This window comes from Dromaius novaehollandiae, chromosome W, assembly GCF_036370855.1.
Source record: "Dromaius novaehollandiae isolate bDroNov1 chromosome W, bDroNov1.hap1, whole genome shotgun sequence".
NCBI classification, from domain to species: Eukaryota; Metazoa; Chordata; class Aves; order Casuariiformes; family Dromaiidae; genus Dromaius; species Dromaius novaehollandiae.
Genome location: NC_088130.1, coordinates 23077947 through 23101601, shown reverse-complemented (window position 1 = coordinate 23101601; position 23655 = coordinate 23077947). Strand labels below are relative to the sequence as shown.

Genomic DNA, 23655 nt, shown 5'->3' with positions numbered 1-23655 from the left:
GAGACAAATGCAGAGCATGGTGCTGAGCTTGGCACACTCAGCATTCAAATTTCCACAAAGCTTCAAAACTGGCTCCATCCCAGCAAAACAAGGATTTTGCAGGGAAGACATTAAAGGACGGTCCTAGGTTGCTCTTGTGGTATAAGCATCTCCTACCAGTTTCTCCATCAGCTTATATCCCATGTATTCTCATTCCTTTCTCTGCATCATTGGAAGAAGAAATTCCTCATGTGAACAGTTCTGAAAGTGCATTTCCCACCCTTGAAAGCCCTCTTTGCTGTGATGTAGACAAAGACACCAGTCAGTTCATGATGCCAAGCCTAATTGTCCCACTCCTGTTTCATACCTGACAAGTAGGAATTTCTTGGGCATTGTATAGCTGTTCATATCATTCAACAGTTTCAAACACAACAAGCTCTGTGTCATGACTGTTTGCTATTTTCCCTATATAATAAAGGTTTGTTGTTTTTTTTTTTTTTTTAAAGAAAGCACCCTGCTGAGAGGGGAAGACCATTTAAAATAAATAGCAAATGAGGGGAAATACAGAAAACTTTCACATGGAAGTTTATCCACTTTATTAATGTCCTTGTCATAGTCAAAGATATATCACCATTAACCATGATTACTACAGCAGTGCACTCATGGGGCCCTACTGCATGAGGCATTGTACGAATATAGAACGATGATTTAAATCCTTGCCCTGAACTGTTTAGAGTGATTGGACAGGCACTGAGCAGAGAAAAGGAAAACACGAAAGCAGAACAGCGATGGCAGCAAACAGACTGTCACTACCACCTACATTTTGGAGGGGGAGGCTGACAGGGGAAGAAAAAGTGTAAGGTAAAGCAGCTATATGGAGAAACAGGAAAGCGCAAGAGCTTAAGACAGAAAAGGCTAAGAAAGGGAAATGTGGAAGGATGCTAAGGTGGTGAGACTGGGGATATAGACTTATTCCAGGCCAGAAACAGACATACCTGAGACAGATTTAACATCTGGTCTTATTATAATTAAGTGTTGTGTGGGCGCAACTACTATAGATTTCATCTTAAAAATCTGCTGTTTTTCAGATTTTTCGATGAGAATGAACAAGGCCTGGTAAAACTATTCTGAATGAATGATACTCATGTCAAAAACTGAGCTTTTCAGAATGAAGTTTTCCTACAGGACACCATGCATTTTTGGCAGATCCTTGTACTGGGAAAATCTTCACAAAGCGTTTTGTTTCCGGTCTTAATCTGAATCTCAGCATTTAGTTTCTGGGCACCATTACCCTGTGAGTACCCAAGTTTTGGGATGGCAGTGCCCCATGGCAGAGGCAGCCCTGCTGAGGAGTGCTGCTGCAAGCAGACACTCAAGAGGACTGGGAGCACCATGTTGGGCTGAGATGGATGTAGGAGTTAGTGCTGACCTCAAATGCAAAGTTTGGAAACTACATATTTCATTTTAGAAATGTCAAAACAAAATGTTCTGAAATTTCAGAAGTGAAATTTTTAGAATTTTCTTTCCACTAAAGACTTTGGTTTCAGAACAGAAAGCAGTATCAAGATACCAGAATTTTTAACATGACAAACGTCCCTGCTTGGAGAATTTACACAGAAGAGCTATGGCAGAGACATGCTAGTCTCCAGCAACAAACAGAGTTAAACAACTCCTCCTTCTCTCCTTCCCTCCTCCCCCCACAAAACGCCAACAAAACCACAACAACTTAGACTGCCATCAGGCCAGCCAGCGTTTTATACTAAATGACTGCCCTTAGCCACCCCGGGCCATTCAGCTGAATTAAGTCAAAGGGACTGCTGGCAGGCTTAAAAATAGGCATGTGTTTAAGAGCTTTGCTGGCTTTGTTACTGCAGTAAAAAAAGGAAATTGGAGAGGCATCAATCTGGAACTGAAATCATCATCAATATCTTCAAGACACAAAATATAATTGGAATTAATAATTAATTCTGGTCTAGAGTGCCTTGCATGAAGCTTAAGAGAGTGCAAAGTGAGAGTTACTAACTCCTCCTCCCTCTTATTTTATATTTACGTGAAAGTAGGCTCAGTAATCAAGAGGAAGAGAGATATGAGATGCTGTACTGTGGGAGGGGGTATCATAATAAAGAAAACAAGGAATAACTACAGCACACAGTGGACTGCCACAGCAAGGATGACATATGGGTATAGCTAGAATTCCTTGATAAGTGTTCTACTTTGTATTATCACCTTGGTGATTTTCAGTACTTCGATTTTGTGACATGCCTTCCTGCACAGTCTCATTAATATTTTTCCTCCTTCTAATACTGTGGCTCTAAGCAGCAGCAGTATTTCTTCCTGCCAACTTTCAGCAGGAAAGAAGACACCCCCTCAGCAGTGTAAATCTGTTGTGTATACCATTGTAACACTCGCACTTTCTTTTCCTCACTCCACAATCTATGTTCTGTTTTAAATGAAGGATGCCCACAATGGCTCTTCTGGGCTTGTTCTGGTTAGCTGGAGTCATCTTCAGGGTAATATATCATTCGATCAATGCCAGTCTGAGGATGAATCCATTCAAAAGGTTGGCAAAAAATCCTCTAAGGTTTGTACCGAGGGATCTAGTGAAAAACTAATCGCAAAGAACAGCTATACAACCACCAGATGTGTTTTCAAATGTAGATGTAGTTTCTAATGCTATGCATACCTTTTGAAAGAGTTTGATTATATCTGCTGCAGAGAAGGAAGAAATAATACTCCATATAAATTCTGAAATGTGTTGGCAGAGAGGGAGCAGAACATATATTGATTTTCCTTTCAGATAAGCCACATGTTTCGGTAGCAACATGCCAGATTTCCCCTCTTCTCCACTGTCTTCATTGTTTTCTCTTTCTCTCCTATTTTTCCTTTTAATGGTCTTCAATGCAGCTCCGCTCTGCAGCATAGTGTAACATACACATTAGGACTGAGTTGAGTGAGTCAGTTTGGGCACAAGAAGCAGTCTAGGCACAGTAGTACAGAAGATAAATTAGTCTGTGTGAAAATCAGTATCACCATGGCAAAAGCACAGCCAGTACCTGAGCTTGCCTGTCTCTACCTAGCGCTGCAGCCAGCGGATCAGGCAAGCAGCACTGGCTTTTTTCCTCTCCACTAGGTCCTAATTCCTTCACACACCACACCTGCCCTCAGCCATGGGGAAGAGTGCCTGAGCAAGCTTGAAAACTTTCTCCCAGGTGCCCCCTTCTTTTCCATGTTTACCCCTTTTGTCTCCCGTTTAGGCAGTATTACCCCCCTCCCAGCACTGTAATACTAGTCTGTTTGCCCTCATGACACTACTACAGGTCCTTGTTGTACAGTCACTGTTACCTCTTTAATATTAGTCTTTAGCTATATATGGAACATTTAGAGCTAATCCAACTCCAGCAGCGTCAAAGGAGGATGCAAAATAAATAACATCCCTGTCTATGCTCCAGTTGTCCCACTGCAGACAGATTGACTCATCCTGGACAAGGTCCTGAAGGCTGGTATCTGCACCTAACTAGTGGTGGAGGGGGGAATTTTAGAAGGAAATCTGCAGCTAAAAAGCAGGATGAGCCATCATACCTGCTTTAGTTGCCTGTGCTAACACTGAAGGAGCTCTCTCGGGCATCAGAGCACTCACTGCCCTATGCCATTTCGACATGCTTCCGAAGTCTTAATTAGCTGCTCCCAGAGACATTGTGTTACATCAGCCTGGTGACTTCGAAGCATATTCTATGGCAAGGTCCATCCAAGAGGGAAAAATAGTGGCAACTGTCTGAGAAGGTCCATCTCACAGGAAGCACAATGGTCATCAACCAGGGTATGCACCTACACCACTGCTCAGAGAGAAGAAAGACCCTTCTCCACAGCAAAGTCTTAAGTCACTTTGAGGAGCCACGTCTACCTCTTTATCAGACTGTTTCCTCCTCATTCTGAGAGGAGAAGGAGGCTCTGCCAGTATGTATGCCATAAGAAGTATAATTATGCTGATGTGTTTTAATAAGCATTATGTACAAAATTATATTTTGATAGACCAAAATAACTCTCATCCTAATTACAGATATTTGAAGCAGTAGATAGTACCCACTCATTTAGGGCTCAAACCTCTGAGCCACAAGACAGTTTCAGACATGCTTGAACTCCTGCTCCGGATAGAGCCTGTCTTTAACAGCAAGCGAAGACCACACCGAAGTTATGGGCTCAGTACAGAATTTACTTGTGAAATTCTACTGCCTCTATTAAGCAAGAGATAAAATAGATGATAGAAAAATGTTCCTTCTAGGCTTAGAAATCTGGCAACCAACTAATCCCTACGTTCCAAAATGAGGTTATTACCTGAGTAAGCCTGTAACTACTGCATTCAACCAGTCCATCATCTTAAAGTTTCAAAACAGGCACTCTCACAGGGTACTCTCACAATAGCCATTAACCCAGAAAAACAAATTGGTTGCTTCATCAACCTAATAGACAGCAACAGACTAAGTCATTACCAATTAATTAAAGGTCAACAACATTTAAAACCTAAAAAAATGCCTATCTCAGACTATTTTTAATTGTTGAATACATTTAGACAAATCAAGGCATAATCCCACTGGTTGTTGTCTACTTCACACCTCATCCTTCCCTTTAAATACGCAGGGATTGCACAAGGTTTATCTATGGGAGTACTCTGTGCCGGATCAGCACCAGACAGTTTCCAATACCATGCACCAACAGCCTGATCTGAAGCCTATGGACATGAATCATGAGTGAGAGTTTTCTGGTTATTTCAGTGGGCATCGGATGGGCTGTACATATCCTTGTCAAAAAAGTCACTTCTGATAGACAAGTATCCCTTGTGTTCACTGGTTTGATAACTTTGAAACAGCTAGAACGTGCAGGCAGAGTTTGCCCGATTACTCTGCCTGCCTCCTGCATACACAGTATTATCAGCCGTATGTCTAAGGATGAGTGAGACACAGGGTTAAAATTAAGTTTAAAAACTTGTTGACATTGAAAGTTAAACTCTTCTGACATATGTGGACATGATTATTGAGCAGTTTCATAATCCCTTCTATCTGCAAAGAGCCATGCAATCCCTGGCTATTAAAGAGAGAAAAAATTAGAAAAGAAAAAGGATACAAAGCTCCAAGGCTGAATCTCAGATGGTCAGGGTTTGCTTAAGACCTCTGAAGAACTGTGTTTTTTCTTTTTTTAAACAAATCCTGAAGAAACCTTAATTCTAATAGCTAGAGAGTTTAATTCTAATGAAGAGTCTTTAGCTAGAACAGGCACTTTAATTAATCCGTACATTTTACTATTGCTACTGCAATTTTTTCTGATAATAGAGTTAAAATTACACTTCAGTAATAGGAGAAAAAAAAAAAGAAAAGTAATAATTCATCCCAGTATAGATAAAGTATTCCCAGAGCTAGCCATTTTTGTCTGTGTCTAATTATACCTATTTCATTTATCTGGACCCTCAACTGCCCTTCCAGAACACAAACCAAACAAAAATAAATAAATAAAAAGCCACAACCAGAGACCGCAAAGAAATGAACATACCACTTTATCATCTATTCCGGCTGGCTTACATTCAGAGACCTCCGTTCCCATCAAGCTGCGTGAAGGCAGCAGCCAACCCACGGCCCCCCGTCCCTCGGCACGCAGATAACCCGTTCCTTACTGTGGCCGTGCAGCTGTGCCCGGCGGGGCGCGCACGCCTTGCACCGCAGCGGCGGCCGGGGGCGGCGGCGGGGCGGGCCGCGCTGCCGGGCCTCCCCTCCCCGCCCCGCAAGTGCCGCCGGGTGCTCCCCACCTTCCCGCCGCCCTCGTAACCGGGCAGCGCACCGGCGGCGGCCGGAGGGGTGCGGGCACGGCGCGGACGGGCTTTGCGAGGGATCGCAGCGAGACGGCGGGATGCAGCAGCGAGACGGCGCAACTTGCCCCGCCCGCAAAAAGTAACTACGAGGCACCGCGTGCGCACCTACGCGCCGGGCACGGCGACACCGCGGGGCGCCCCGGCCCCGGTGCCCCCCGCCCCCTATCTATTCGGCCCGAAACGGCGCTCCCCCCGCAGAGCGGCGGTGCCGCCCGCGGAGGCGCAGCCCGCCCGGCCCCGCGGCCGCCCGCACTCACCCTGCGCCGCGCCGCGCCGCGCCGCGCCCTCCCCGCGCCGCCGCCGCCGCCGCGGGGCCGGGCGGGCGGGCGGCTGCCGTGTGCCGCCGCCGCGCACCGCTCATTGACCCGCGCCGCGGCGGCGGCGGCGGCGGCAGCGGGGGGGCGGTGCGAGCCCGCCCCCCGCCCGGCCCTGCCGCGGCGAGACAAAGGCGGCGGCGGGCGTGAGACCGGCAGCGGCTCCGCGCCGCAGTGCGGGGAGGCCGGGCCGGGGGTGCCGGTTCCCGGGGCGCAGCCCTGGCCTGCGGGGGGCTCTTGGCCCGCTAAGCAGAGGTGCTGGGGCAGCAGTAGGGCTTCGGGCAGGGAGGCATTAACAGGGCTGTGCGCTCTGGTGTTAATGGGAACGGTGCTAGACCTATGTCTGGATTAAAAGCAAGAGAGGAGGGGGAAAAAAATCCTTCCCAGCAGCTTCTTGTTGTAAAGGAGTGGAAACCTCAAAGTATCTTCTCGAGAAAAGTTTCTCTGAAGCGTGCTGTATCTGTGGGCTTGGGAAGCTTTTATTGATATCCATGAAAATCCCTCAGCAGTTGAAAGTAAGTTAGAGCTGTGTCTAAACATGACAGTTCCAGGTTCTATAAGCTATCAATGGCTAATCTCAAGGAGACCTGAAGAAAATTTGTATGATTAAAAGCTAATATTTTCTTGTGTATGTATAGTGCTCAATTTGGTAATCTTTCCCCAAAAAGCTTAATTTGCCTGTTCAAAAATAAATGCACATTGCAGGGTTGAGATAATATCTCTTTTGTTGCATATTTGTAACTCTCCTTTTTTTCTCTTAATACATTTCTACATAAAAACCACCAAGATATACCTGAATTTGGCTAGATGTCTAATTATTTGGGGGTTTTGTCCTTGGTTTGCTTTCTGCTCACCTGGAAAATAAACAAGCTTTGCACCTGGCTATGTGCTAGCCTCTGATAACACTGGTGCTCTTCCAGGTGAAAATGGAAGCTGTATACAGGTGCTACCTGTATATTAAAATAAATGGAAAGAGCCTGACTGTAGTTATTTGAACCACTCAGTTAACCTTGGGGGTAAGCAGGTGAATTAAATTAAGCAGAAATGTAGGTGTTCACTGAATAGGAACATTAATAAAATCATTTAGGATCTGGTCTTGCAATTGGATTTGCAGTGACAGATGCTTACCACCATGTAGACCCTCTTGAAATGGATGCCGCAGCTCCATGCTTAAATATGCCTACAGACCTCTACACACATCAAAGCTATGTGTAAAAATATGGTTTCTGATTGCTTTTTTTTTTTTTTTTTTAAAGCATCTGAATTTTGAAGTTGTACCACCATTTTCAGGCACTTGGTCTCCAACTAAACAAGTAGTTTGTGAGTAACAAAACTAATGAGCCTAGTCACCAATGGGTTGGGAAGTTTACAGAATAACCATAAACTTCCCTCCACTGCAGCAATGTAGCTCCTTTGCATGTTTTCTGTGATATGCCTGCTGGATGAGAGATGTTAAATGTTACAGCCAGGACAGAGCTACACTTCTGCTGGTTGCTTGGGAGCCACCAGCTGGCCAAAATGTATGATGGCTTAACCTGCGTATTCCCCAGTGCGGGAAGTTGATGGAGAGATTTCTGTCACTTTCCTGAAGGCAGATCTTCAGGAAGCTCATAGGAATGCAATAACTTTATGCTCAGTTTTTGACCCCTTTGTCAAACTGGTCATTGGGTTAAAAGCTCCCGGGAAGGTGTCGGAGAGGAAAGGCAGAAGGGAAGGGAAAGAACTGGGCTGGTACATAGTTATATGGTCCTAGTCTCCTATCTTTAGGAGACAGGCTAAAAATACATGCCCTATAATAAATCCTGGAATTAAACTTGACAGTTCTAGTCTACATACACTCATCACCATAGTATCTCAAGTGTATTCCAGTAATGCATGTCACATGCTGTTCTTTAATCCTCTCCTCAGAAGTGGGTGTAGTTGTGTCTTGGTTTCAGTAAGATTCGTGTGTGCATATGACTGGAGGAGATTTATTTTATATTTTGTCTGTGTAGTTTTGATGAATCATATACAGTCCAGAAGGCACTATCAAGGAAAAACATGGAAGGTTTGAGTAGCCTTAGTTCCTGCAGTTCATTTCACAGTCAAAATAGACACCTGAAAACGTTTGTCTTCTGGACAAACTCACTTTACCTTTTTCGGCGAGTTACAAGAGTGTACCTGTTCTCTGCAGTCTTCCACAGCTTCTGGATATCCTGGGCGTACGCCATGTATCACCTGAAGATAAAGACCAAAAACTAGAGTTTGATTTGAAATGCTATGAGAGGTGAGGGTAGAGGGCGGAGGGTGTTTTTTGCCAGGGAGGCGCAAGTCAGTGTATTCAGCTGAGCACCCCTGATGGCTGTTCCCTAATCCTTCCTGTTCAGGTGTACCGCAGCTCCTGCCCTGCCCAGCAGAAACAGGTTTGAGCACTGAAGGTCCAGTGACTATTCACAAGGATGGGACGGATGGAGGCTCCTCAACAGCAGGATGTGGTAGAAAACCCATGTCATACAGGTACAGTATAACAAAGCTGACTAGAAACTGATGCTGTCACTGAGCAAAAATATGGGCTATGATCTTGCAAATGCTTGCATATGAGCCTGTGTTTGCTTCCACGTGTTGCTACACTTGTAGATAATATAGATGGCCATGTGCTTAAAATGGCCATGTGCTTAAATGCTTGTACAAGACCGAAATAGAGTTTCATAACTTTCAGAATCAGCTGAGTCTACATAAAGATTCATTTATTTTTGTTACTCTGGGAATTAGATGCTAATAGGTGAAAAATACAGTTTAGAAGCCAGGAACCAAAAGGGTCATATGTTTTATGGAAAATGTTTTTTTTAAGAAACTGGGAGTATTTGGACAGGCCCAGTTTGGACTGGGAGCACACTGTGCTAGAAGTGCTATACTAGATAAACCCTACTATGGAGTGTCTGCAATTTAAACACACAAATTATTGGAGAAGTAGAACACATAACCAAGTAAGCCTGGTGGGTATTTGTTATTTATAGTCACTGGAGGAAGATAGGGCATTGAGTGTGTGTTTTTTAATTGGGCAGAAGTAGGAAATAGGTTCCTTCCTTATGTATTCAAGCTCTTTCTACATTATAGAGATAGTACATTATGAGGCTTTGCATTCCTGCCAACATTCACTGTCAAAAGAATAAATTGCCAGTTTTCACGAAGTTGCATATGTCTCCATAAGTATATATTCAGCAGGGGCATATGCCTTCTCATTTTAAAATTGCACTTTAACACGTGATTAGAGACATGCATGTACTGAGAGTCTACTGTGTTTATTACATACAAAAAGAAGAAAAAGCGCTCAACTTTACATACGATATTTCCCTTCTTGTTTTTGGAAGATGAGGGTGGCAGATCTGCTAGTTATGCTAAGTCACAATGTCACTTGCTCAGTCTCTCAAAATATCAAAGGAAATTGGAAATAGTTAACTATTTGAGGCAAAATTCTGGTCCCACTGAGGTTAATATAATTAATAAGGGACCACATAATATAAATGGGACCACAAATTTACAGTTTTTAGGACTGCTAATGTCAGGGAAGTGGAAGATGACTCAAACACTTCCTTGTCTGATCTACTTAGAACATGTGAAGTCTCAGTCATTGAATGAATTTTTCTTCCATTGAGCAGAGAGCAGCTTCAGAAGAACAGGTAGCCTGCTGGAGTTTTTAGTTTCAGTATTCCCCAAGGAGAACTAATGAATGTAACAGAGGGGAATAACATATTTTGCAACCTTAACACAACCTAACTCTGCAATGAGAAGTCTGCAGTAGCACCTGTGGGCCAAAATGAACTGGCAGCCCCTTGCTCAGTCACCTTGTGCTGCAGTGTTTCCATCTGGAAATGATTATAGCACAGCTTCTTCCCTGAGATCTGCCATCAAAGCTCCAAATTCAGATGTTTCCAGGTCCTGTCTTTGCATCCAAACTGATGGGAAGAGGGCTTCCCCTCCCTTAGAACAGTAACATCTTCTCAGATACTGCTGGAAGGTTTTGGCATTATATCCCATATGTATGTTTTATGGCTTTGGAACGATGGGGTGTGTTTGAAGATGTTTGGCTGAAAAAGAGCTTTCTATACTGTAGAAACTAACCAATTTATCGAGTCTAGGCCCTCTGTGTGCACACTGGTCTATAATGACCTTTCTTGCACACCTAAATCTGCTGCTTATGTTGACAAGGAGAACGGGCTGGGGCATGCACAATGCAGGATTGTTTTTGATCCTACACAGGAAGGAAGAGAGTCGCCCCTTCTCACTACATTATACGCAAACAGAACTCACAGCCAAAACTAATGGAAAATGTCTATCTCACTGATAAAGGCTAGGCCATAGACAAAAGCTATTATAAAAATCCTCTTATCATTCACTTTATAAAATAAAGGAAGAAAATCTGGCACTAGCTATAAAAGAAAACTGCCCCAGTCTGAATGAATAAGGAACAAGGGATTTATCATCTATTGTATGATTAAGACGTCTGGTTTTGGCTTCCAATTTTTTTCCCAAAACAGACCTTACTAAAAATAAAACAAAGGAAAATTGCTCTCTAATGGCTATTCAAGCCTCTGTCAGTGATGCACACTGGGAAGTAGGGCAAGACCCCATGACCTGTGTCCTCAATATCTTAGCAATAATAATGGTATTTTTGAAAGGCACTTGAAGAACTACGCATGAAAAGTGCTATATGTCATGGTTATCTATTACAAAACCTTCATAAGAAAAAAACTGGTCACTCTGAAACCATCTCAGGTTATAGGAGGGAAGAGAATGGCACTTGCCTGCTCTTACAGAACTAATTCAGACCTATTAGTTAACAGTAAATTGTGGTAAACTTAAAAATTTGACTGTAGCATTATAAATTGCATAAAGTATGTAAGTTTTGGCCCTTAGGCACCCCTCCTTCCCTTTCAAAAGTGATGAAAAGCACTGTGGGTAAGGCAAAACTATGCTGCAGCATAAAATGCAAGAAGCATCTTGCTACATCAAGTTTTGCCTGTTGTTTTTTTTTTTTCAATTTGCTTGTTTGTTTCCTGTTGGTGAAAGCACCATATTTAATGCTTTGCTGGGTTACCCTGGGTGCAGTCACTTACCCCGGGGAAGTTTCAGCTTGTTTTTTGACAATCTCCTCCACCTACTCTTCCACTACAGCGCATATGACCACATCGAGGTAAAACAGAAGGCTCTGGAGGTAAAAGTAAGGTTACAAAATAAACAAACAAATTACTTAAAGTCATACAGGGGGTTTTTCTATAGAAAGAATAGTTGGCTATAATTTCAGTTTTGGGTCAAACAGCTAATCAGAATGGCTGATGGGAAACCTCAAAATAGGTTTAAGGAGGTGCTTAAATTGATGGGCTGATCTTGAGTTCTTGCAAATCTAGTAAAGCTTTCCCATATGATGCCACTCTCTCTGCAGACTTCTTCAGGAGGTGAGGTGCTATGAAGAGAAAGTTTCTGGAGTCCTATAAACCTCATGGTATAGTTAGATGATGTGGCTGAACTTACCTAAAGCGCTCTGCTATAAAAAGGGTGTAGTTCTCCCCTCTGGGAGCTCTCAAGTACTTTCAGATCCCTTGCAGACTGGACTCAAGGTTTTAATGTCTCACCCCCATCTACCCAGGAAGTTTTCATCTTGCAGAATCCAACAGAGTTGGCTTAGCAAATGATCTGCCAGAGGCTAAAGCCACAGCAGGACAGGACCACAGAAAAGAGAGGGAGTGGAACTGTCCACTATCAAAACCTGGGTTCCTGTCAAACCATACCCCAAAAGCTAAAGTCTGTAATGAATCCTAGTGAATCCGTTTGCTGGCCTAACTGGCTGTTGTGCCTGGATTCTTTGCAATATGAAGACTGCATTGGGTAAGCATCCTTGTTTACATTTCTAATAAAAAGACAAGATCGAATACCACAATGACAGAAAGAACAGACATGCAAGAGGTGTGGATTAGCTTCTGTTTAGAAGGATCTATTAAGTAGACCAAAAATACACCTTTCTTCAGTGTTTATTACAGACTATTCAGCCTAAAACAGTTGACTGTCCCTTAATGTCTGTTGTCTCCTCCTGAAAATATATTCAACATCGGCATTCTGTCTGCACACCTTACATCCTTCCAGTGAAGCAGTAACGGAACTGCAGTATCCCTTGATAAAAGAGTATCCTTGAAATTGCTAAATGGATTTGCGGTTGTGTTGCAGAGTAAACTGAAACGTGATTCCTGTCTGTTAGAAAGCATGGAGACTAAGCTGAGCTACCACAGAACTCTAGCCCATTGGTCCAAGAACCATTCCCGTAATGGGTTTAGAGAAACTCTCTGCTTTCTGGGCATGCGAGGGCAGAGAATTATGCCACATGCATCCCTACACATGGCAACAGACCATATATTAGCTTTTTTTAAGAACATAGGTGAGTTCTAAGGGAGAAGTTGCATTGTTTCATTGTCTTAGGCCAGCAAATTTTTAATGAAACTCTTTAGCTTTCTTGCTTCCGTTTTACACTCTGAAATTAGAAAGTCATGTTTGGAGTTATTAAATCTTGTTTCCATTACAGGTTTGTTTCTGTTGGCTCAATTACACTTCACTTTTTTTTCTTTTCTTTTTTTCTTTCTTCCCTCCCCTCAGCTGTGGCTGGAGTTAACTCAAGTACTTAAGGACTCAAAGCTCACTGTGGTAGATGTGACAGGCTTAAGTGCAACATGTTCATCCCATTAAAAGAAAAATATGCCATTCAGTGCTCATATATGAGTAATAACTATATCAAATTGTGATGACTGTTTAACTATGACTCTGCTTCAGCTAGTGTTCTGTCCTTAATTAAGTGTCCTTTTCATTTACAGTAACTGCCCTCTTCTCCATTTCAAAATGAGCACTTAGGATACATTGTTGAGCTTCTACAAGGAGGCATCTAATAGACCTACAGCTTACAGATACTAACAATCTCGAAGCACATTTCATTTTGTCTGGTGCTGTGGAGCAGCATTTATTCTGTCAATGAAAAGTCAAACAATTTAGCATAGCAGCAGATGAACGGTACAGGAAAGGTTGCTACTCAGGCAGCTGGGTGGGACTATTAATACAAAATAGAATACAGGTCATCAAATTTTTCAAGAAACAAGTACCATAACTTCTAAGAAAAGTAAGGCCTGATAATGAATACTGCCCTTTCACACCACTGATGTTGCAAAATCCTTTCAGATCCACACCAGAACAGCTGTGTTTTCTTCACTGGTTTCCATCATTTTGCAGCTCCAGCTTTGTTAGCTGGTCCTCAAACTTTTGAATGTCTACTCGATGCTTCATTAGGAACTTCCCATTTAAATGAAAAACAGGTATGTCGTATTTGTATTTATCATACCATGATGAGTTCTCTGGAAGGGTAATATCCACCTCCTGCAAAATAAACTGTGACAAACAAGAAATATATGTTAGTACATATTGGACACTGAAAAAACAATACCTGCTTGCTTTCTGATTAAGATTTTCTTTAGATGTGCAATACCACTTTCTTTGGGCTTTTGACTGTATTCTTCCACATTGTAGACAATTGCCCATTTTGTCGACATAAAACATATAGCCACAAACTTTGTATGTCTGCAAAGATCCTCTGCCTAGTCTAGCAAGAGATACTTGATCCCCTGTGCAGAACCACTCTCCTGTGACCATCAGCCACAACCAAAATGCAGCTGGCAACACAGCAGCTTCTTGTTAAGCAGCAGAGTGCACCACCTTTTCAATACTACTGTTAACAACCTCTTCCTTCAAGACAGAGATCAAAACTGATTGAGCACCAAAAACTGTGCCATGAATTCAAACATTTGTAGTTCCTTGTCCCTCGGAAATTTCTTTCCAACATCCTTCCCAAATAATATTGTTACCTGCCTCATAAAAGTTGCAAACGCTGCTGTAGGCCAGAGGAAGAGTATTTACAGAAGCACAGGTTTTAAAAACTTTTGCAGTGAAGTGTATGTTGGTTTAGTTTGCTAAGACTTATTTGAGTTGCAGTGTTGGAGGATGCTTTTGGATAATGAGTTTTATGGAAATCAGTGCTGAAATTGTCTTGAAGAGGTCACCCATGAAAGAATAATGGATGCAAATAAATCCAAGCAATCTTCTTTTACAAAGAAAGAATCCTGATTATTCTTTCTATATATAAAATGTATACAGTATTGTAATACATTACCCTTTTCTTATGTGGCTCAAGCACTTCTTTTGCTTCATCGCATAGAGGGCATGGTTCCTAAAGGACAATACAGCAAAATATGCACATCATTTGTACTGTAAAGTAGCATACACAGAGAGGCGTGATCATTACTGTAAATGTGGATTCCCTCCCCCTTTCCACCCCATTTCTGTCTTTGTGCTTTGTAAATCTCCACTTTATCAGTGCAGCCTGGATTAACGTAGAACAAATTTTTTGCATCAGCCACAAAACTTATGCACTCCTCATTTGCTGTTTGTTTTTTTTTCCCTAATGGTACAAACTAACAGTTTTCAATTGATTTTTTTATAAGCTGATTCGTGGACATGGCTTGGAAGGTCATACACAGATCCTTTTGTGTAGCTAGCAGCAGTGCTTGTTGAAGATGTTGCCATCACCAGCTGGAAACAACTGCCAGTACCACTCTTGTTGGAAGGGGAGTGCAGGAATCGTGAGTAATTGCTGATCTGTTTCAGATTGAGTCACTTGGGTCAGTTCAAACAGCACAAGAAGGTGGCTTGAGATAACCTGGTTAATTTTGCCTAAAAGGGATTAAGCATGATCTCTTCTACCTGCAGAGTTGGAGGAACAGCAACTTTCAGCAGAGGGAAGTGACAAACAGCTGCAGTATTTTGACCTGTTATGTGGTCAGAATTTTCAAAAAAAAAATCCCAAAGCCTCCTTTCTGAAAACTCCCTTGTCTTTTACCATAGCTATACAGCTGACTTCTGCTATCATGCATTGTGATTGTTAGAGCAAGTGCCTGTCTGAAAATGTGATTCACATGGAGGCACATGCTTCCATATTTGTCATGGAACAATTTGGCCTATAATTCACATAACAAAATATATGGTGATGAACGTGATGGCTCTGTCTGTATGCCATGAAATACTGCTCCCCCCTCACCTTAAAGCCTTCTTGGGGCTTGTTTAAACAGGGAGTTAATCTGAAGCAACTTTCTTCCTGTGTTTGAGTCAATGGGGGTTAAATGTTCTACTTTTAATTCACACTCTAATGTAAATTGTCTTTCCTGTATAGACAAGTCCTTGTGCTTTGAAAACCTATGCAAGATGCTGAAGATCAACAGTTCTGTATCTTTCTTGCTAGTGTTTTGTCACTTTGGGAGGGACTGAAGTGCCAAAGACCTGAAGGTACATATATCAGTGACTGAGAGGAACAACCCAGAATCCTGCACATCACTTTTGGAATGTGCCAGGTTCCTTACAGTGAAAGTAGGACATGTTCAGTTCTCCTAGGATTGAGGAAAGCTTTCTAGTGTAATAGTTACACAAAAGCATTTGAAAAACTAAGTTGACTCTTGAGAAAGAAAATGATTTTGCTCCTGCTCTCATGGCAAGCCTAAGCATGCATGTGGTACTAATAAAACTGGAACTGGTTTAAAATCAATATATATTTTAAAGTAGAGCAGTGTAACAGTAGGGGTCTATCACGCTTTATGTTATTTTGTAATAGCGTTGCCTGGATAGAGCTGTCTTAGACAACCTCCTATCTGAGATGTATGTTACAGTAGCAAAAGGGAATCCTACTGCTGAGATGGTGAAAAAGCCCTTGCCAAAGTGACATATGCTGTGCTGATAGCTAAACCTGTTAGACAATACACAAGGTGGAAAGGACATTTTTATTTCTACAGATAATCCCCATTTATCCTGCAGGCTTAGACTGCAGTTTTATGGTCATTTTAAGCTGGCACTGATACTGAAGGAAGAAAACCCATCTTCCTGCCACCAATTCTTTTGTGCTGGCATAAGCATTCATGCAGCTGCACAGTACAGCTAGACAGGAGAACTGATCTGAGTTAACAGTAACCTTGGGGGGGTGGATGATTTTTAACCTGGATCAGTTCCTGCATGAATGCTCATACTGCATAAAAGGAGTCTGTGAGGGGAAAACCATTTGAAGATTGCAAACATCTTCCTTCTTCTCATCCTCTTCTCTCCTTATTTTTAAAAATAGTAAAGAGGGAAAAAATGAGTTGATTAGCATAAACTAAGAGTGCAGATTAGATTTGTTATAAAGTAGTCTGCATTTTGCTCTGCAATTGCCAGTGATATCAGACATGAAAAGCATTTTAAGTTACGCATATATTCAAGAAAAGGACAGTTTAGAAAATCACTTGAGCTCTGCTCACAGAAATTTGATTGCACACAGTGTCTTAGTAGTTTGAAATTTTTATAACACAAAAATCATACAAAAGAGCTTTTTTCTAATTATCAGCTCTAAAGCTAAGTTCATTATTGCCTACCTTATCACCTTTGGATTGTGAATGAGTTGATGCTGAACCAGCCAGCAGAGAGAGAGCTGTAACTTAACAGTATGGTTCTTCATATAACATGTACTCCACTGATTAAGAAACAACTGCTGACTTTTTTTTTTAACCTATTCCTAGGTAACATAGCTAGGGATAGAATAAATTAACATTGTGCAGGATGAGGAAATTGCTTTAATCGCATGCATTTCCAACAACTGATTTCAAAGTTCACAGTACTTTGCATTTCTAGTTATGCTCCCCCCAAACGCTATGTAAACTATATAAATGCAGCACAGCCAGCATGCTGTGAAGCAGAAGGAGGGCAGTTTAGGTTTTGAAGTGTGCCACTCCATCTAAAAGTGCAAAAGAGCTTTGAAGAGAACACTGACCCTCAATGATAATTCCATCCTGGAAAGTGACAGTCTACAAATGACCATTCCTGCTCATCAGATGTGTTTTCCACGTATGCTTAGAGTCCTCTGTTCACACCATGAACCTTTGCCTGCATTTTATTGCCATTAGCTTTACACAGCTAGTAAAGCAAAAAGAGAGTGAACCAGAATTTATTTTTTCTACTGCACTATTAATACTACTTTGATACATTTTCAGTCTCATAGGTAGTGCTGAAATTGAATAGGAATGCTTTGAAGAGTCTACCTTGGCCACTCATGCTTGTCCCGGGCAGATTAGATGTGACAAGGGAGGAACTCATCTTTGTCCTCCAGCTCCAGGATGAAACACTGGCAGTTAGAGAACTATTTTCTACTAGTAAATGGACTGTAGTGTCACTGAAATGCAGCAAACTTGAAATCTCCATTTGCTGCTTGTAACTAGTTGCTTGCTATGGGCACAGTGACTGGTGAGGCCCAGGGCAAAAGACACGCTCAAGGTAAAATGCATAATACTAAGCTTCACAAATCTGGAAGGGAAAAAGGTAAGGCTGAGCCATTTCATGTGGGATTCATGTACATCAAAGGTGATACATAAACACTCTTGCATAGCTTTATTCTGTAAAGTAACTTTTACCTTGGTGAACAAAGTCAACACTGGTTTATTTGTGCTGGCTGAACAGAGTTGTCTCCCCAGTGGACTAGATGAATGTCTTGCCAGCTGCACTGTTCTGCTCAGGAAACGAAGCACCATTGTCCTGTTAAGGCAAAAATGAAATGTACAGTTTAATTGTTTTGTGGTAAGTTATAGCTCATGAAATTCAATTTTAAGGTAAATGTCGTGCTTCAATAGTAGTTCTAAAATACACACAGTCAAACCATTTTCCCAACATTTTTATGTTCACAGTCTCAACACATTAATCAGAAAAATAGTTTACTATGCAGCAGGCCAGAAACAATCTCGGGTAGCTGAAGAAGTGTAGCTCCATTTAAAAAGAATATTATATTTTCTTGCTGAAATGCCTCTTTTAAATTCTTTAACATAAATGCTGACATAAATACATTGCGCTGTTGCAACTAGACATGTGCCAGTAAGAATTACATGATACTAACAAAATGCAAAGTGCTGTGCTTTGAACCTCAGTAATCTTACTGCAGTGCTTGGCATAAATATTCTACTTACTAAAAATTATTCCATCAAACAACTAATCTGTACCTAATCAGAACGTTAAAATAATGCTTCCTGCAGTGAATAAAAAGCTGCAGTCAAGATGATTTAACTCTGTAATATTAAAAGCATGCACATTACCCTGAGCCCTTCCTGTGACAGCAAATTAATTTATGAAAGATGGTGATGGGTTTGTGGTTTCTTTGGGGAGGTTTAAGTCCATTTAGTGTTGCTGAAGGGTGTCATATTGGAGACTTGCAGTCATGTATTCATAATAACACTAATAACAGCAGTGCTTCTTCCACAGATGCATCTTACTGGGATCTTTACAAGACATTCTAGAATGGAAAGGCAAGAAACAGAAGCAAAAGAGTCTGCACTGCTGGCAAAGATGACCGTTTTTATACTCTGTAAGTCAAAAGTTGTCACCAGGGTCTGCACTGGGACAATCAACTCCCTTTACATAAAGCCAAATTTCACAGCTTCTGTTCAGGAATGGCTTATCTGTGTTTTCATTGACTATAGCTGACCACAAACACACATTGTATTTGCCCAAGTTTAGACTCTTTAAGTGTGATGTGCAATACAGAACAAAAGCAGGACTAAGTTGCAATTGATAAGCATGCTTTAGGATGTTCAATAAAAAGAGCCTAAAGCATCCATTGAATTTTTCAGTACTATGTAATTTTGTTTTTAGACAGACAGTTTTGCCAATCTACCCTCTAAGGAAGAACAAAACATTGCGGTGGAATCTGAACTTAAGTCTACTTAATTGATATGTTTCTAAGCAATAACTATCAAAAATATCAAACTGATGACAGGACATTGCCCCACCAGCTTTATTACACTGTCAAAGATGCTCGTTTTCTCCAGAAGACTAAGGTAAGGGTAACTTGCCACGTTTCCAGAAGTTTCAACAGAACAAGTGCAAAGGAAAGGTGTTGCCCTTTGAAAATTATAACTGAATGGCGAAATTTCAGATGCTAGGAAAGAACCTGATTTTTTTTTCTTTGACCACATGAAATACGTAGCCTAAAATGGAATATACAGCAATGAACAGGCTGTTAGGTTTGTACCATACTGTTTAGCTTGGGACAGTAAATGCTCTTCAGATGTGTGTGTCATGCTTTATACCACTAAGAGAGTCAGCTGCAGCAGCTGAGTGTGATCCTTGCTGGCACTGCAAAGTTCCAGGTGACTGGTACAGGACAGGCTGCTGTTGGTGACAGTCCTTGGCAGCTACTGAATTTGTTTTAATTGGCCAGGTGGAAATCTAATTGTCCAGGATTTTACCTACTAAATACAAAAATAAGCTTGAAACCTTTTGTAAAAATGCAAATTTGGATGACAGTAACTAGCCTTAGTCATATTTAGAGAAATTTATGTCCACAATAAATAGCTGCCCAAAATGGATGTGTTTTTGGCGTAACAAAGTGCAGCATGTGGGCTCGTTCACATGCAAGATAAAAATGTCAAAATAAATAGTTTGCATTCTGGCAAGTTTTTAAATGAATATTTTTTATTGCCAGTCTAGCAGGCCAAATTTTGTGCCTTCAAAACAAGGGGAAAAAAATGAATTGCTGTATGAACAGCAGAATGAATAAAGCCTAGATTTCCATGGATTTTATTCCCCCCTATACACATATATGTGCACAAAATGACTTTGGTTCCCTTCTTTATCCCCCCTTTTCAGGTACCTTCCAGGTGCCCCAAATACTGTCTGAGAAGAGCAGCACATGCAGTGACCGGACGAGTACAAGGCAGCCACAGCCATGTGCAGAGCTGACAGAGTAAGCAGCAGGCTGTGCGCACGGGCTGACGGTTGAGCTCACAGGGAAGCATTCCTCTCAGGAGAGGTATTTACTTGGATCTTCCTCCTCTGCTCTAATTTTCTCAAAGTACCTATAAATTGTACCAGCCTCTTGGAGATCTCTACCCTCTGATAAAACTGAGCCTGGTGGTTAACTCCAGCCAAAACAGCAGCTGAAGGGGAATGGATAAAACAATACCAGTACCTAAGCTTTACGATGTCACAAAAAGAAATAGACTTGTGCAGTGTCTCACATCCTTATAAATTTTAAATAATCATAAGCAACACTGTCTTTGGAATTCAAGAACAAACCTTCACCAAACAACTGGCTGCAGTTCCCAGAGTATTCACACTTGTGGACTGGGTATTTCACTTATGTGTAAAGAGGTGTATTACAGAGCCTAAACACTGTTAGTTGTTAACAGATGCCAGATGCAGCCAGTAGGACTAAAGAAACTTTGCCTTTCCCTTGCAAATTCAAATTAGCATCCAATAATGTTAGCATGAAATTTGCACTTTTTTAAAAAATAACCTAAGGAAAATAGAGTCCTGGCTATCAATTTATTTACCTATATAGACTGAGGCTAAGGCCCTACTGTTTTGCCCATTACAGAAAGATTCAAAGGACTACTCCTGATTTTTAAAATGACCCCAGTCTCACTCCATGCTCATCATTCTGTGCTTTTGCACCACCATAAAGCAGTCTGACACATCTAGCCCTGAGGGAGGGTGAGATGTTGTCAGACAGCATCGTGTTGCCACAGTACAGGAGATGCAGTTTGGCTTCCCTATGCTTCTGAAGCCCACAGTTGCCAGAAAGCATCATTAGGAAGGAGGGTGGGTGGAAGAGCTGCATTTAACCTGTGCTAAAGCATGGTCCTAGCACAGAGCAACTTCAGCTTCACAGGAACACAACTAATGTTCTGCTCCAGAAATCTGCTTTTAAATTAGCAGGATTCACTAATCCTATTTATTGGGTTAACTAAAAAGGTTTTGGATAAAACCAAAGCGCTGTGGCTTTGCATACATACTGGAGGGTTCTAATTATATTGTGAGGAGTTAAGTATAGTTGCAGTCGATCAGAAGCTGATCAAATGGAAAATCCAATCATTCATCAGGCAGTTTTACTGCAGCAGCTCAGTTTATCTGAGCAGCATCCCAGAGCCACATGGGTGTCTACTGCATGCAGATTGCCGTTGTGTGCCAAGTGGGTTCCCAAACGTTGGCCTGCACTGGGCTGAGCAAAATTTCTGTAATGCTGAGCTCCAGCATCATGGAGCATTTCCATACGGATTTCACCACTGACATAAAAAAAGGGAAGTGTTGCAAAGATGCCCCACAGCTTTCACATGCCATGGAAGAATCTATATCATATCTGTATTTTATTATGAAGGGACTAAACTGATAACAACACACAAAAAACCTTTCAACGTGACTATTCTGCAGCTCTCCTTAACCTACCCCCAGGTAATTGCAGAGACTTGTCTGAGGGACACTATTAATATGTAAATGGAAAGCCAGGAAGCTTGGAAACTCCAAAACTCCCCCTCCCTCACACTGTAATGGTAAACAATAATCTAATAAGTGATGCTTGAAAGTCTAAACTTGGCCAGTGCTGTATTTTACAAAGCCAAATTGGACTAATTTCCTATAAATAGAATTTCCATTGGCTAATAAATCCTGGTCTGCTGCAAAAATAAGATGTGACACTAAAACTAGCCATTATTTAGGCTAGATAATTAGCTGTATAAAAACCTCATCTTAGCATCAGTCACGCAAAGATAAGCATGACTGATTTTTTTTTCCAACTACATACCTTTTAATGATGCTATATACTCTTAAATAATCTCAACTTCAAGTCATCAGCATACTCTAGCTCTTTGATTCTGGATGTTTTATATGCATAATTATCAACATATTTGGACATGATTATGTCCTGATTTCCATAGTTTTGTATCCATAAACAAGAGGATGAAATTATTATGAACTCACAGGCATTCGTCTATATACATTTCTGCAAATAATATTTGATTTTGGAACCCTAAAGTGGATTTGACAGCAACAGAATTGCTTGGACAAATCAAATTTCTTTCTGCAAGGTAACAGTAACACATCAGAAACATGAAAACAGTTAAAATTGAATAAAATGGAATGCAGGACTGCCCTAAACATTTTCTAGCTCTTTAAAGGAGCTTTATGAATGTCTATTAAACTGATTCCTACTCTCCATTTATTCTGCTTTCTAGTACAATAAAGGGATATAAACTGAAGCAGAAACAGGATGGGAAATAGATGCAAATGGCAGAATACATGCTGATGGCCCAGGTCAGTGGTGCCATTAAAACAGCCTTTCTTCATTCAAAACCAGCTCTGGTCACCAAGGACAGCTGCACTTGCTGGCGGGCTGATCTTGTTAATTTGGTGTTTATCAGGTAGATACTGAATGATAAAATAGGGAGCCACAGCAAGAGACCAAGGAGCGCGTGCGAGTAGCATACTGTGTGCTATAGCTGCTTGGATCCCCACAGGGGTTTTACCCCAGAAGCCTTTCAGAGGAGGCTCTCAAAATACAGGAGAATCTCAAACAATCCTTTTTGAAAAGGAGTAGAAACGCTAACGTGTTTCTAGGGAAGAACCAGCTTTTACAACAGTTTCTTACAAAGGTGTTCAGGAATACTGCTTGCTGCTGTGAGGTGGTGCTGAATATCAAGCCATGCATATTCCTATACACTTTCTCCTCCAAGCTACAGTAATCTGAGGTAAATGCCGTAAACCCATCGTATTCCATCCCACAAAAGACTAAAGGTATAATTTCATCCTGATGCACAGCAATACAGGTCAGTACAGTGGTACTGCTACAAGCGCACCCGTTCTGGGCTGTGGTTTGAGGCACACATTCCAAATTCTGGAAACGTTTGGCAGGTTGCTGTAACCGCCATGAAATCATTTTTGAAGGCTAAAGAACCTGCAGAAGCAGTGGCCCACTATCATGAAGTAAGATATAACAGCGCTTAAAAGCCCGTTTTAAGTGTCTCCGTTTGAGCTGTCAAAGGAAACTTTTTAGTGAAACGACCCACTCGGCCTCAAGGGGCGGCGGTGGCAACTCTTCTCATTATCTGCTGCTACGAGAAAGCCTCATTTCCTTTAAGGACACTTTCTAAATCAGTAACGTCCTCTACGGAGCGGAAGAGTCAAAGACCGCTTTAAAAAAAAAAAAAAAAAAAAAAAAAAAAAAAAAGTTCATCCGTTGCTGCTGCGAACAACTTAGAGAGCAAGTTACCCGCAGCCGCCGTTTACTTGCAGCTAAACCAGAGCCGGGGGCGCCGGGCCCTAGCTACCGCGGGGCCGGTGCGGCGCGCCGGTCCCAGCCGGTTCCTACCGGTTCCAGCCGGTTCCCGCCGGCCCGCAGCTGCCGCTTAGCCTCGGGGACGCGCTGTCGCCGCCGCCGCACCCGGGGGCTGCCGAGGCCGCAGCCGCCACCTGCCCGGGCCCCGCCTGCCCTTAGCCGCAAAGGCCCGAAAGCCTCCGCGCCTCGGCTCGCCGTCACGGCCCGGGCGGCGGGCACTGCTCCGCCCCGCTCCCCGCCGCCGCCGCCGCGCTGGCGCCCCCGCGGGCCCGCTCGGGCCGCCGCCCTCAGCTTTGCGGCGCTTACTCGGCGGTGGGGATGAG

The 23655-nt window shown here is 42.2% G+C and overlaps 3 protein-coding genes across 9 annotated transcripts in view; 1 reads left to right on the top strand and 2 right to left on the bottom strand.

Annotated features, from left to right (window-relative positions):
* LOC135323522 (E3 ubiquitin-protein ligase MARCHF3-like) overlaps positions 1 to 6213 on the bottom strand; it is a 79692-nt gene extending 73479 nt beyond the window's left edge. Inside the window, exon 1 of one of the 3 annotated variants that reach the window (XM_064499889.1) lies at positions 6094 to 6213. The gene's annotated coding sequence lies outside the window, so the exon portion shown is untranslated. The other 2 variants (XM_064499890.1, XM_064499891.1) reach the window with 2 other exon arrangements.
* Positions 6214 to 12094: 5881 nt separating this feature from the next.
* LOC112992388 (glutaredoxin-like protein C5orf63 homolog) lies at positions 12095 to 23503 on the bottom strand. 2 transcript variants are annotated; one of them, XM_026115406.2, is made up of 4 exons: positions 23366 to 23503; positions 17646 to 17766; positions 14333 to 14389; positions 12095 to 13554 (listed from the first exon to the last, which is right to left on the bottom strand). In XM_026115406.2, exons 2-4 carry the CDS (start codon positions 17760 to 17762, stop codon positions 13375 to 13377), a joined length of 354 nt encoding a protein of 117 aa, XP_025971191.1. In that variant the 5' UTR covers positions 17763 to 17766; positions 23366 to 23503; the 3' UTR covers positions 12095 to 13374. The 2 variants fall into 2 exon arrangements, with proteins under 2 accessions (XP_025971191.1, XP_025971192.1); XM_026115407.2 differs by having other exon boundaries at positions 23267 to 23367.
* The window catches only part of LOC135323534 (TIMELESS-interacting protein-like), a 43017-nt gene continuing 34724 nt past the window's right edge, over positions 15363 to 23655 (top strand). For 3 of the 4 annotated variants that reach the window (XR_010385541.1, XR_010385540.1, XR_010385536.1), the window contains exons 1-3: positions 15363 to 15501; positions 18484 to 18586; positions 19870 to 20032. The gene's annotated coding sequence lies outside the window, so the exon portion shown is untranslated. The remainder of the gene's footprint in view (positions 15502 to 18483; positions 18587 to 19869; positions 20033 to 23655) is intronic. The other variant, XM_064499893.1, reaches the window with a different exon arrangement.

Bases quoted from the DNA above. Each gene is read 5' to 3' on its own strand.
- LOC112992388 (XM_026115406.2), bottom strand. From the start codon at position 17,762: ATGGTGCTTCGTTTCCTGAGCAGAACAGTGCAGCTGGCAAGACATTCA. The intron at 14,390-17,645 runs GTAAAAGTTACT...ATTGTCCTTTAG, and splicing joins TGTTGACTTTGTTCACCAAG to GAACCATGCCCTCTATGCGA. The intron at 13,555-14,332 runs GTAATGTATTAC...TGTTTGTCACAG, and splicing joins TTGAGCCACATAAGAAAAGG to TTTATTTTGCAGGAGGTGGA.